This window comes from Leucoraja erinacea, chromosome 27 (assembly GCF_028641065.1).
Source record: "Leucoraja erinacea ecotype New England chromosome 27, Leri_hhj_1, whole genome shotgun sequence".
In the NCBI taxonomy this organism is placed as follows: domain Eukaryota; kingdom Metazoa; phylum Chordata; class Chondrichthyes; order Rajiformes; family Rajidae; genus Leucoraja; species Leucoraja erinaceus.
Window position 1 is genome coordinate 20698192 of NC_073403.1, and position 12981 is coordinate 20711172.

At 43.5% G+C, this 12981-nt stretch overlaps 1 protein-coding gene across 1 annotated transcript in view; it reads left to right on the plus strand.

The window, feature by feature from the left end:
• Positions 1-12981, plus strand: part of LOC129710337 (neurabin-2-like) — a 197640-nt gene that overhangs the window by 174159 nt on the left and 10500 nt on the right. The window contains exon 7 of the mRNA XM_055657269.1: positions 9950-10105. Coding sequence (XP_055513244.1) covers positions 9950-10105 — 156 coding nt within the window. The remainder of the gene's footprint in view (positions 1-9949; positions 10106-12981) is intronic.

Genomic DNA, 12981 nt, shown 5'->3' on the forward strand with positions numbered 1-12981 from the left:
AGGCAACATGTTGGTGAACCTGTTCTGCACCCTCTCCAAAGCTTCCAAATCTTTTCTGTGTTTAAGAGGGAACTGCAGATGCTGGAGAATCGAAGGTTACACAAAAAAGCTGGAGAAACTCAGCGGGTGAGCAGCATCTATGGAGCGAAGGAAATAGGCAACGTTTCAGTCTGAAGAAGGGTTTCGGCCCGAAACGTTACCTATTTCCTTCGCTCCATAGATGCTGCTGCACCCGCTGAGTTTCTCCAAATCTTTTCTGTACTCTATTGACCTGAACTTCACTCAAATGTAGCAAATCAAATGTAGCATAATTTAAGTTTTATACAGATGCAACATGACCTCCAAACCTTTATAGTGAGTGCCGATGAAGGAAAGCATGCTGTCCACCTTCCTTACCACCCTATTTACTTGTGTTGTCATTTTCAGGAAGCTATGGACCAACATCCCCAATTCCCTCTCTACATCAATGGGCTTATAGTTCCTGCCATTTATTTTATACTTGCATATGACCTCACAAAATGCAACACCTCACGCTTGTCCTTCAGCCTATGCCCTCTCGTTCCTGAATAACATTCACTCTATCTATTTCCTTCATGATGGTGATCAGCCATGATCACATTGAATGGCGGTGCTGGCTCGAAGGGCCGAATGGCCTAGTTCTGCACCTATTGTCTATTGTCTATCCATAAGATTATCCTTCAGCCTTCTGTGTTGCACGGAATGAAGTCCCACCCTGCCCAACCTCTTCCTATCTCTCAGGCACTTGAACTTGGCACCATCCTTGTAATTCTTCTCTGCACCCTTTCCAGCTTACGCTTCCATTATAGCTTGGAAAAAAAAATTCTGATGTGATTTATCGTCTGCTGTTTTTCGAATCCTAAGCAAAGATCAATGAATAATTGAGAGGAGTGATTATTAAGTAGCAAGCTCCAAAGCCTCAAATGACCAAGCAGAATAAGACGGAAAACCATCTGAGCACCAAAGTCTAAGTCATACCTCATGTGACAATATGTTCCACAGTTTTTGTGTTTTTCTATCTGCTGTATAATGTCATTGAACTTAATTGAGTTTTCTGTTCTGAACTGTATTGTAGGATTATGAACTATTTTCACTCAATGTGAACAGCGCAAAGAGCAGTTCCCTCAACAGCAATAACAACAATAGCAACTGTCATGCATTGGTAAAGGTTTGCCACAATGGAGTGCTTTTGGATTTGAGACCTGTGCATGGTGTGAGATCTGTATTGCCTCGCTTTGGCCAACTGCTTTCTCTCTTGCATTTCTTTTCCTGGTGATTGTAAAGGCCAAGTTTTTCCACTTTGATGGAAAGCCCATGAAGTAAATGATGCAATTGAAAAGATTATGCATGTGGCTGCATTAGATGTCCTGGCATTAGTCCAACCAGAGCCGTTTTGATGTGTTCTACCGGAACTCGACTTGCATCATGGACCTTCCTTGAGAAGAAGGGAGGGAAATCACACCTGGGCTTGGGCCAGTAGTTGCTCTCCTGGGAAAGCAAGACAAGACCATCTCCCCTCCAGGCGCCTGATGAGAATGGCCGGAATGATTAAAATGCATCATTTTAGACAGTGCAACATACTTTCCCCCAAAATAGTTTGCCTCCAAGAAGTCAAATCAAAGTTACAGTCATATGTACAATTATGATGGGATACAGGTACAATGAAAATCTTGCTTGCAGCAGCACCATAGCCACATAGACTCAAGGAACGCACAGAAATATAAATTATACATTATTATATGCAAATTACTTACAAATCCTACTGGACCGTGTAAAGAAAAAGACTGTGCAAAAGCAAGAGATCAGTGCAAATCACATTTAGAGAGCAAATCCATGATAGTTCAATAGGTGGTCCTTAATGTTCAAGAGTGTCCCAGATAGAACAATGAAATTCTTACTTGCTGCAGCACAGCAGAATATGCTATCATAATAAATAATATAACCAAACTCAGAAAAACAAACAATAACAGAGCAATAATAATAATAATAGTCTATTGTAGTCTATTGTAGTTCATAGCTTATGAGGTTTTAGTGTTTAATAGCCTGATGGTTGTCGGGAAGAAGCTGTTCCTGAACCTGGACATTACAGTTCTCAGGCCTCTATAACTTCTTCCCGATGGCAGTGGTGAGATGAGTGTGTGGCCAGTTGCCAAAGTAGGATTTGGGTTGTGCAGGTCAGGTAAAGAACCTGATAGTGTAGGAAACCAGCTGTCACTAAACCTGGTGAAGTGAGACCTCAGGCTCCTGTACCTCGGCCCTGATGGTGAAAGTGAGAAGAGGACATTGTCGGGATCCTTGATGATAGACACCAACTTCTTGAAGCTGTGTCTCATGTAGATGCTTTCAATGGTGGGTAGGGCCGAGTCCACCACTCTCGACAGCTTCTTACCTTCTTGGGTGCGTAAGAATTGGTGCGTCAGGTCATGATGCAACCAGCTCTTTTTACGAGGCATCTGCAGATGTTTGTTGGAGAATTACCCGTTGAAACTCTATAAACTTATAAGAAAGTAGACGCTCAAGGTTAAATGGGAGTGAATGGGTTATCAGCCAGAAGGGGTTGGCTTCCTTGGAGGTAGATGTTCTTCTTGGTGAAGACACGTGATGGAATATCGCAATGAGCAGGTTAATGGTCCCACTTAACACCCTGGAACTGCAGAAAATCTGGTGGACAAGCAAAAAGTCTATTATATGAAGTGACGATTAAACTCTTAATTGGCTGTAGAAGTCTTTATTTCACCCTTGAGTTTCCTTTACAAAATCAGTTAAAGAGATACAGGGAAGCCTTTTAGCTTACTGAGGCTACACTGAACCAACCCCCCACCTCCATCATCAGATTTCACCTACACACTAGCAGCCCTTTACAGAGGCCAGTTAACTTATCAACCTGCACGTCTTTGGGATGAAAGGAATCCAGAGCTCCCGGAGGATACCTACACAGTCACAGGAAGAACGGGAAAACTCTACACAGACAGCACCCAAGATCAGGATTGAACCAGGCTCTCTGATGCTGTGAGGCAGCAGCTCTACCAGCTGCACCAGTGTGCCGTCCCATTAACAATGGGTTTACTGAACATCTGTGGATAAACAGCAAATTATAATGCCTTTGTCAGGGCAGTTCTAGTAGAGAAATCATGCTTTTATTCTGTAAGTTGCTGGAAAGCAGTCCAAGAAGTAGAACACAATTGAATTGCTATTTTAAGATGCAGTGTGATCAGACACTACTAGGTCACGACAAATGTGGGTCAGAATAAAGCTCCACCCGTCTAGTTTGGAACAAACTCTGGTAAAAATGTTTCCCCATTCCAGTTTCAAACACTGCTTCCTCCTCTCATGCCTGTCCCGCAGAGTTTAACCTTTCTTCACGACCAGATAGAGACTGCCTCACCTCCAACCTTCAAGCTTGTAGGTGGGGAGGAAGTTCCAACAAGTTTCATGCAAGTGCAAGACCTTTGCCTTCTCCAGTGAAGTGTTACCCATCATGCAGAAGGTCCTACATTTGATTTCACTTCCCGGCTTTTGTCCCATCCATAACATTGTCAATTTTGGGGATTGTGCCCAAATTTTCCAGCAGATTCTTAATCAGGAAGTGATTAGTCTGGCCTGTGGATTCTTGTGGAGATGGGGTAAGTGTTGTTCCCACATGCTAATCAGAAATAGAGAGCAAAAAAGCTATTGAGTATGTACCTCTGTCCTGTGGAGAGTGATGCTCAATGAAAATTAGTTTAGTTTAAACGTGAAGTATGGAAATCGTCCCTTTGGCCCATCGAGTCCGTGCCGACCAGCAATCACCCATACACTAGTTCGATCCGGCACAATAAGGACAATTTACAGAAGCCAATTGACCTACAAATCTGCACGTTTTTGGAATGTGGGAGGAAACCGGATCACCTGGAGAAAATCCACATGGTCACAGGGAGAACATGCAAACTCCGTACAGACAGAACCCGTAGTCATGATTGAATCCAGTCTCCGGCGCTGTAAGGCAGTAACTCCTGGTGGAAGGAATAGACAGGCAACGTTTTGGGTTGGGACCCTTCTTCAGACTGGTTAGTTTGTGGATTTTGGGAAGGAGATAGAAACAGGGAATGCAGGATTATTGAGCTATAATGTTGGAAGCTATGGAGGGGTGATGAATTTGGTGATGGTCTGGGAGATGTTGGCCTGTCGTTTGTTCGTGGGATTATGGTCAAGGCGTAGGTAAGAGGAGGTGTCCGAGTCCTGAAGCCTGGCCTTTGCACAGGAGAGGATAAATGAAAGATGTGAAGCTATTCTGACAACCAGGTACTTAACATGACAAAGACAAGGCAAAGACAGGCAGCAATTTGTGATTTTGACAGATTTCCTCTAATTCCAAGTAGTTGAGAGATAGAACAGAATTGTCTATGAGATGTGTACATTCAACGATAGGGAGCTTTTATCGACACCTGGTGGTGAGGTGAGGAACATTCTTCATCACTAACAATGCTCAGTAAGGTTTGACTGGGTTCAACATGGCTCCCTCCTTCAGTTACGTGTTGCAACAACGTGATTTGTGAAACGAGACTAAGCGACACAGGCCTTCTTTAAAAGCAACCCCTCTCCCTCTCCCAGTACTTCTTTGGCAGCCTGGTTAAGCCATGCTCCCAGCTCAACGCTGCCAAAAATGTTGACAAACATGTTCATAAGTCATAGGAGCAGAATTAGGCCATTTCGCCCATCAAGTCTATTCAGTAAAATAATCTTGGCTGATCTATCCTTCCCTCTTAACCCATTCTCCTGCCTTCTCCCCGTAATGTTTGACACACTTGCTAATCAAGAAACTGTCAACCTCCGCTTTAAAAATACCCAATGATATGGCCTCCAACACTGCCCCGACTTTGAAAGATATATCCTGCTGTTCAGTCTTCCATGCTCCAGTACCTCTGTAACCTCAATCTTCCAAACACTCCCTCTCCCCCCAATTCCAGACCTTTGCATCAAAAACGTTACTATCCCTCCCCCCCCCTTTCCCTTCCCCCTTCCCATTCCATCCATATCCCTCCCTCCAGCTGTACATTTTACTCCACCTTTCTTTATCCAACATCCTTTTGTCTGCTTTTCAGCTCTAGCCTTTGTCACTTACTCCATCCATCTCACTCTCTCCTCCTACCCGCCCCTCCCTCCCCCTCACCTGTCTCCACCTATCACTTGCCAGGCTCTGTCCCACCCGCTCCTCCCTTTTCCAGCTTATTCCCCCTCCTCCTATCAGTCTGGAGAACTGACACACAATCTTGTCCATTTCCCTCTGCAGATGCTGCCTGACCCACTGAGTGCCTCCAGCATTTTGTGTTTTGCTCAACTGCTTTAACTCCTTCCTTTCATTTAAATCTCTGCAATTCCGCAACTTTGGAAGTTTTTCCATAAGCCCCTCTACCTCTTAAGGAATCTTCTTAAGTTAAAACCAAGCCCTTGCAATTTGTAACCAATAAGCCCTTATAGCGTATGCTTTCACCAGACCACTGCTTAATAATACTCAGGTTTGGCATCTTGTGTTTCATCAATCGTAACATTGTAGGAGGATCTTGTGGAAGATTCAGGAATATTAGTTAATAATGCTACATAAATGCAAATTGGTGTTGTTTTCACATCAACTAGGAGATTTGTTGGTGTTACAGTTATTGGCATCGTGTAACTACAAATGTAATTGGCTGTTGTGATCTCCTTGTTAAATTCACAGTCAGTTCAAGTGTTAAATTCATTCGATTCTTATTCGAAAGGGAATCATGTTATTGCATCTTCTAAAATAATAAAAAGCCAAATCATGTTGGTGTTGTAAAACAGTAAGGCACTTAAGAAAATCGAATTCTAACCTGGATATCTATTAATAATTTTAAGACATTTCAATCAGTGATAGTCCTTTCTTAATAATGAATGATCCATGTCAGTAAGGTTGCGCTTTCAAGCAACAGGGGCGTGGTACATTTGAGTGGAATATATCATGTTGTATTAAGCAAAATGCTGGAAATTCTGTGAGGATCTGACAAGTTTAGTAAAGAATGGAACAGGTTTAATGTTTCAGATCAATGATTCGAAAGATTAAATGTGCTTTTAGTTTTGAGATGTTATTAGGAATTTATACATCTGTTTCACAGAGGAGGATATAAAAATAAAACAAACTCCAGACTACTGCTGGTTATATAGCAAAAGGAACTTGCAAACGTTATGGATGAAAATGAAAGATCTTTAGACTTTAGACATACAGGCTGACCAGATATTACTCCGTGCATTGGCACTATCTTACACACTAGCGACAATTTACAATTTTACCGAAGCCAATTAACCTACGAACCTGTACATCTTTGGGGTGTGAGAGGAAACCAGAGCACCCGGGGAAAATCAATGCAGTCAGGGGGAGAACGGACGAACTCTGTACAGACAGCACCCTTGCTCAGGATTGAATGGTCTCTGGCGCTGTAAGGCAGCAACTCTACCTCTGCGCCAATGAGCCGCCCGTGTGAATGCTTGGCATCTGCTTAGCAAAATGAGAATGCAATATAAGTTTGTGATGCGTGTGAAATAGTCCTGAACAGATTGTTGGCGTTTTTTTTTTAAAGTTGCCTGTTTATTCCTATTCTCCATAGAAAAACAGGTGAGATATTCATCATCATTGTTCACTGAAACACAAGATGTGTGTAATGAAGGTGGCAATTTTAAAACTAGCGCAGTGCCGTATATGGGGCAGAAATGGCATGAATTGGCTACACTTTTGGAACTGTTGGTGGAGCAGAGTGTCTGGATGTAGGGCAGGTCAGCAAAGTTGTACGAAAGACTTACGAGCTGAGGTAAAGAATATAAGAGTAGCGAGTTTGTGTTTTTACTAGTTGTTGGTTAGTTTGTGCGCTACTTCTGTTCACTATGTTACGTTACACTATGTTTGGAGAAGAGATTTACAAAGGCTGGAACATTTTTACTCTGGGGATGGATGGAATAAACTTGGGTGTAGAACATAGGAGGTTGAGGAAGACTTAATTGACTGACTGGAAAATACAACATGGAAATTGGCCCTTCGGCCCACCGAGTCCATTCTGACCATCAATCAGCCATGCACACCAGTTCTGTTATTCCACTTTCACATCTACTCCGTACACACAAGGGGAAATTTAGTCTGTGACATCCTTTGTTTCACTATTCCAAGAGGGTCTGCAACTTCACATAGAAACATAGAAAATAGGTGCAGGAGGAGTTCATTCGGCCCTTTGAGCCAGCACCGCCATTCATTGTGATCATGGCTGATGGTCCCCTATCAATAACCCGTGCCTGCCTTCTCCCCATATCCCTTGACTCCACTAGCCCCTAGAGCTCTATCTAACTCTCTCTTAAATCCATAGTACACGGACTCCTCCTGACTCATGAAGATGTAATATGGTTAAGTAGCTGTTTTTCGATTGTCGGAGATATGAAATGTCGGTGTGTGTGTGTGTGCGTGGTGTGAATTTTCATTTTCTGTGATTCGGCATACTTCTAAGTGAAAGAATACCATGGATTGGAGCAACTCCTCTCAGTCAAGTGTGTGGTATATTTCCTTTCACTTACGTATAAATGTCACCATAGCACTGCACATTCTCATTTGCATGAGTGTGGAGATAAAGCAGAAATAAATAAATACAACAAAAAGTAGTGTGCAGTAAATTCTACAGATCCTAAATGTCTGATCACATCCTCTGTTGTGTAAACTTTGTTAACACCCGCTCCTTTGTTCCGCTTTGTTAAATAAATTAATCTTGAATCATGATATGAATTGTCATTGGATACAGGTGAGGTGCTGGAGGATTGGTGGGTGGCTAATATAGTGCCTCTATTTAAGGAGGGCTGTCTGGAAAAGCCTGGGACCTATAGGTCAGTGAGCCTAAAATCTATGGTAGACAAGTTACTGGAGAGTATTCCGAGGGACAAGAAATGTATACATTTGGATAGACCAGGGCTGTTTGTGGATAGTCAGCATGGTTATCAACATGGGAGATCTTGCCTCAAGACGGAGTTTTTTGAAGAAGTAACCAAAAAGGTTGAAGAGGGCAGAGCAGTAGAAATTGTCTTTATGGACTTCAGCAAAGTATTTGATAAGGTTCCATATTGAAAGTTGCTCTGGGAGGTTTGATCACATCAGATCCAGGGAGAGCTAGTCGACTGCATAGAAAGTTGGCTAAATGGAAGGAAGCAGAGGGTGTTAGTAGAAGGTTATTTTTGTGGACTGGAGGCCTGTGACTAGAGGTGTGCCTCAGGGATCAGTGGTGGACCCATTGCTGTTTGTGGTTAACAGTATATCAACGATTTGGATGACAATGTACAAGGCATGATTAGTAAGTTTGCAAATGACGCTAAAGTAGGTGGTTTTGTAGATAGTGAAGAAGGTTATCGAAAATTACAGCAGGATCTTGATCAATTGGGCAAATTGCGTGAGGAATACTTAATGGTTTAATGTTGATAATTGCAAGCTGTTGCATTTTGGAAAGCCAGATCAGGGCAGGACTTTCACAGTGAATGACAGGGACCTGGGGAGGATCGTAGAGCAGAGGAGGATCGTAGAGCAGAGGGATTGAGGAGTTGAGGCACAAAGTTCCTCGAAAGTGATGTCTCAGGTAGATAGGGTGGTCAAGAAGGCTTTTGGTACATTGCTCTTCATCAGACTGCATTGTATGGAAGTTAAGATGTTATGTTACAGCTGTAAAAGATGTTGGTGAAGCCACATTTGGAATATTGGGTTCAGTTTTGGTCATCCTGCTATTGGAAGTATATTTTTAAGCTGGAAAGATTACAGAGAAGATTTGTGAGGATGTTGCCATGATTTAAGGACCTGAGCTAGAGAGGATGGGCAGGCTAGGACTTTATTCCTTGAAGTACAGGAGGATGAGGGTTTATCTTATAAATGTGTATATAAACATGAGGGGAATAGATGGGATCATTGAACAGAGTCTTGAATTGAATTGAATACATTTTATTTGCCAAGTATGTATACATACAAGGAGTTTGCCTTGGTGCTTTGCTCACAAGTATAACAACATGACATACAGTAGACAATTAAAAATAAAACATTACCCTTAGTAAAGGAATCAAGTACAGGAGGACATAGGTTTAAGGTGAGAGTCGAAGGGGTATGGGCCAAATGCGGCAGGTGGGTCTAGTGTAGATGGGGCATCTTAGCTGTCATGGGCAAGTTGGGCCGATGGGCCTGTTTCCGTGCTGGTCTATGACTCTTAAATGGGTATTGCTTACACCCTTTTCTCTCCTTTTTATTTCATTCCTCTTCTCTCCTCATCTGACATCTTTTTGTCTCCTTTTCATCTCTAGCCTTTGTCCCCATTTGCCAACCAAACCCCCCTCACTGTATTACCAGGCTTTGTCCCACCCCGCCTCTCTTTTCCAACTTTCTCCCCCGACTACAATCAATCTGTAAAAGGGCCCTGACCCTAAATGTCACCTGTCCATTTTCCTCCACAGATGCTGCCTGACCCGCTGAGTTACTCTAGCAATTTGTGTTTGATCAAGGCTCCAGCATCTGAAGTTTAGACTTTACACTTTAGAGATGCTGTGCAGAAACAGGCTCTTCGCCCCGTACACTAGCACTATCCTGCACACTAGGGACATTTTGCTATTCTACCAAAGCTAATTAACCTACAAACCTGTAAGTCTTTAAAGTGTGGAAGGAAACCGGAGCACTCGGAGAAAACCACCATGGTCACAGGGAGAATGTACGAACTCCATACGGACAGTACCCATAGTCAGGATCGAACCCGGGTCTCTGGCACCGTAAGGCAGCACCTCTATCATTGCCCTACTGTGTCGTTGCAGTTCTTTGTGTCACCATTGAATAAGTAATATCCCTGATATTAGTATCTGTTTCTCAGTAATCTTGGTCTGTTGACTGATTTTGATGGAAGATCAAACATGGCTCATGAAACATTCATGTCATCACCAGACAGGAGAGTACGCAACAGACGACGAGGAAGAAGAGATGAGTCCCATGTTCGCCAACAACGACATGGCCATTGAAGTTTTCGATCTCGCGGAGAATGAAGATATGCTTTCTCCAGTGGAACTGGATCCTGAGAAGCTGGTGCTCAAGTTCAAGGAGGTAGGAAGCACTTGATTATCTGCCAAGCATTCCGCAAAATGTTTTTGTTTTGATTGAAAGGTACAGCCTGGAAACAGGCCCTTTTGCCCACCATGTCCACGCTGTCCATTGATCCCGTTCTATGTTGTCCCACTTTCTCATCCACACCCTACCCATTAGGGACAAATTAATAGAGGTTAATTAAACCTCAAACCCAACAGCTTTGGGATGTGGTTGGAAACTGGAACACATGGACGCAACCCACGCAGTCACAGGATGAACGTGAAAACTCCACACAGAGAGCAGCTGAGGTCAGGATCAAATCTGGGTCTCTGGTGATGTGAGGCAGCAGCTCTACCAGCTGCGCCAGTTTTCCATGTTTAATGACCATTTATTTTGATCATATCGGCTTCAGCACATTTTCTCCCCTTCTGCCATAGCCTTGTCATCATTAAGGCTGTGCTGATGTTATTCAGCGGCCAGCCCCTAGAGGGCTCAGGTGAGTGGTCTCTGGCAGGTTGAGTCTTCCAGAGGGGCGCTGTGCTGGACCTCCCCATGGTTAACCATGCTTGCTGCAACCTGAGTGTCTCAGTCACCGATGTACTTATCAGCTGGTTTTAAGCTGGCAACCTGTGATGGTTGGATGAATCCTGTGTTGGTTGTTATTATAGCAGATGAACTATTGGGCTTCACATCTAGAGTCAAGTCAAGTCACATTTATTTATATAGCACATTTAACAAACAACTCTCGTTGGCCAAAGTGCTTTACATTTGTTATAAGAATAGCACAACAAAACAGACTACATACATATATACATGTAGCCCTCACTCAGAGGACGTCAGGAAAGGCTTGGGAGTATAGATAAGTCTTTAGTCTTGACTTAAAAGAGTCGATGGAGGGGGCAGTTCTGATGGGAAAGGGGATGCTGTCCCACAGTCTAGGGGCTGCAACCACAAAGGCGCGGTCGCCCCTGAGCTTATGCCTAGACCGTGGGATATTTGGAGGATCTTGAAGTTTATACGGAACCGCACAGGGAGCCAGTGGAGAGAGGCCAGGATCGGGGTGATGTCCCTTTTTCGGGTGCCCGTCAGGAGTCTCGCTGCAGCATTTTGGACCAGTTGCAGGCGGGACAGGGAAGATTGGCTGATGCCAGTGTAACGGGTGTTGCAGTAATCTAGGCGGGAGGAGATGAAAGACTGGACTAAGATTCTGAGACCCGAGTTAAAATCCCACCAAGGCAACTGTGGAATTTTAACACCCAGTCTGAAGCAACTAGCAACTAAACAGCAAAACAACTAGTCAACAACTAAACTGCTAGTCAACTAAACAACTAGTCAGCTAAACAACTTGTCTTAACTAAACAACAATAGGCACAAAGTTGTGGAGTAACTCAGAGGCAGCATCTGTGGAGAACGAATAGGTGACATTTCGGGATGGGGCCCTTCTTCAGATGCGGCCTTACTCCAGCACTTTGTCTCTTTTTTTGTACATTGTCATCTGCAGTTCCTTGTATCAACTATATAGCTAGTTTAAACAGTTCAAAATGCCAGTCTTAAATAGCTGTGGAATTCAAACAACTGGTCTTGCTTATGAAGACCATAAATACTACAAATTGTTGGAAAGACTCGTGGTTAACGCAATGTCCTTCGGGGGAGGGAATTTGTCACCCATAGGTGGTCATGCCTATAGTTACTCCAGACCCATCCTAGGTACTTGATTGTTAAACACCCACTGAATTGACCCCCATTTGTCGGACAATAATGGGTGAGCAATAGATACACAGAGCAATACAACAAAGGAACTGGCCCTTCGGCTCGCAGTGTCTGCTCCAAACACGATGCCAAGTTAATCTATCGTGCATCTGCCTGCATGATCCATAACCCTCCATTCCCTGCATATCCATGTACCTATCCAAAAGCTCTTAAATGCCACTATTATATCTGTCTCCACCACCACCTTTTTGTTTGAGTGCTTGCCTTAACAAGGTCTCCATTACTGTGTGGAGAAGGTGATGGTCTTATTGATCTGCAGTGAATGTGCTCTCATAACACTGTTCGGTGTAGAGTTCAAACCTTTCGAGAGAAGATGGTTGCCCATCTCTTTGCAGAGCGTGTGTTCGCGAAGGTGATCCTAGTGCGAACACTACTGAGTATGACACCATGGAAAAATATAGACACTAAGAATGTATGTATGAAGAGTTTCAGCACGGTTTTTGTCCTGTACATGTTTTTTAAATGCGAACAAAGTTAATTTTGAAATTTTAAATAGTTCAACATTTTAACCTGGCAATGATGAGGGAAAACAGCACATGTCCACAGTAGAAAGTGGGAGGTGATGTGCTGTGGCACCTGCTGCCCTGACTTTGTATGCACTGAGGAACATATGTTTAGAAGGTGCTACGGAAAAAGTCTTGACAAGTTGATGGCGTGGATCCTGTGAACAGTACTGTAGCTGCCAGCCCTTGTTGCTGACGGATGCAAGAGTTGCTAATCTACCAGAGGTCCTTCCCCTTTGCATCCCTCCAGTGTTTTTATAGCGGAACTAATTGGTGTAAACAGAGTCTTCAGTCGCAGCTAAAGTGCCTTGTGGGTGGAATCAGAGGTTCAAAGGAGCCTGGAGATTGCAGGCACCTTTCCTTGGGACTGTCGTTACACCCCTCTTGCCGAGTCCACTTTCTGTCAGTGGGGCCTCCTAAAATCTTAATGGTGTGAATCTCAGTGATAGTAGGTGTCAGGACCAGAATTTCTTTAGCTTGATGGTGGTGAATCTGTGACATTCATTGCCACAGAGGTCAAGACATTGGGTGTATTTAAAGCGGAGATTGATAGGTTCTTGATTAATAAGGTTGTCAAAAGGTTACGGGGAGAAGGCAGGATAATGGGGTTTGGAGGGGAAA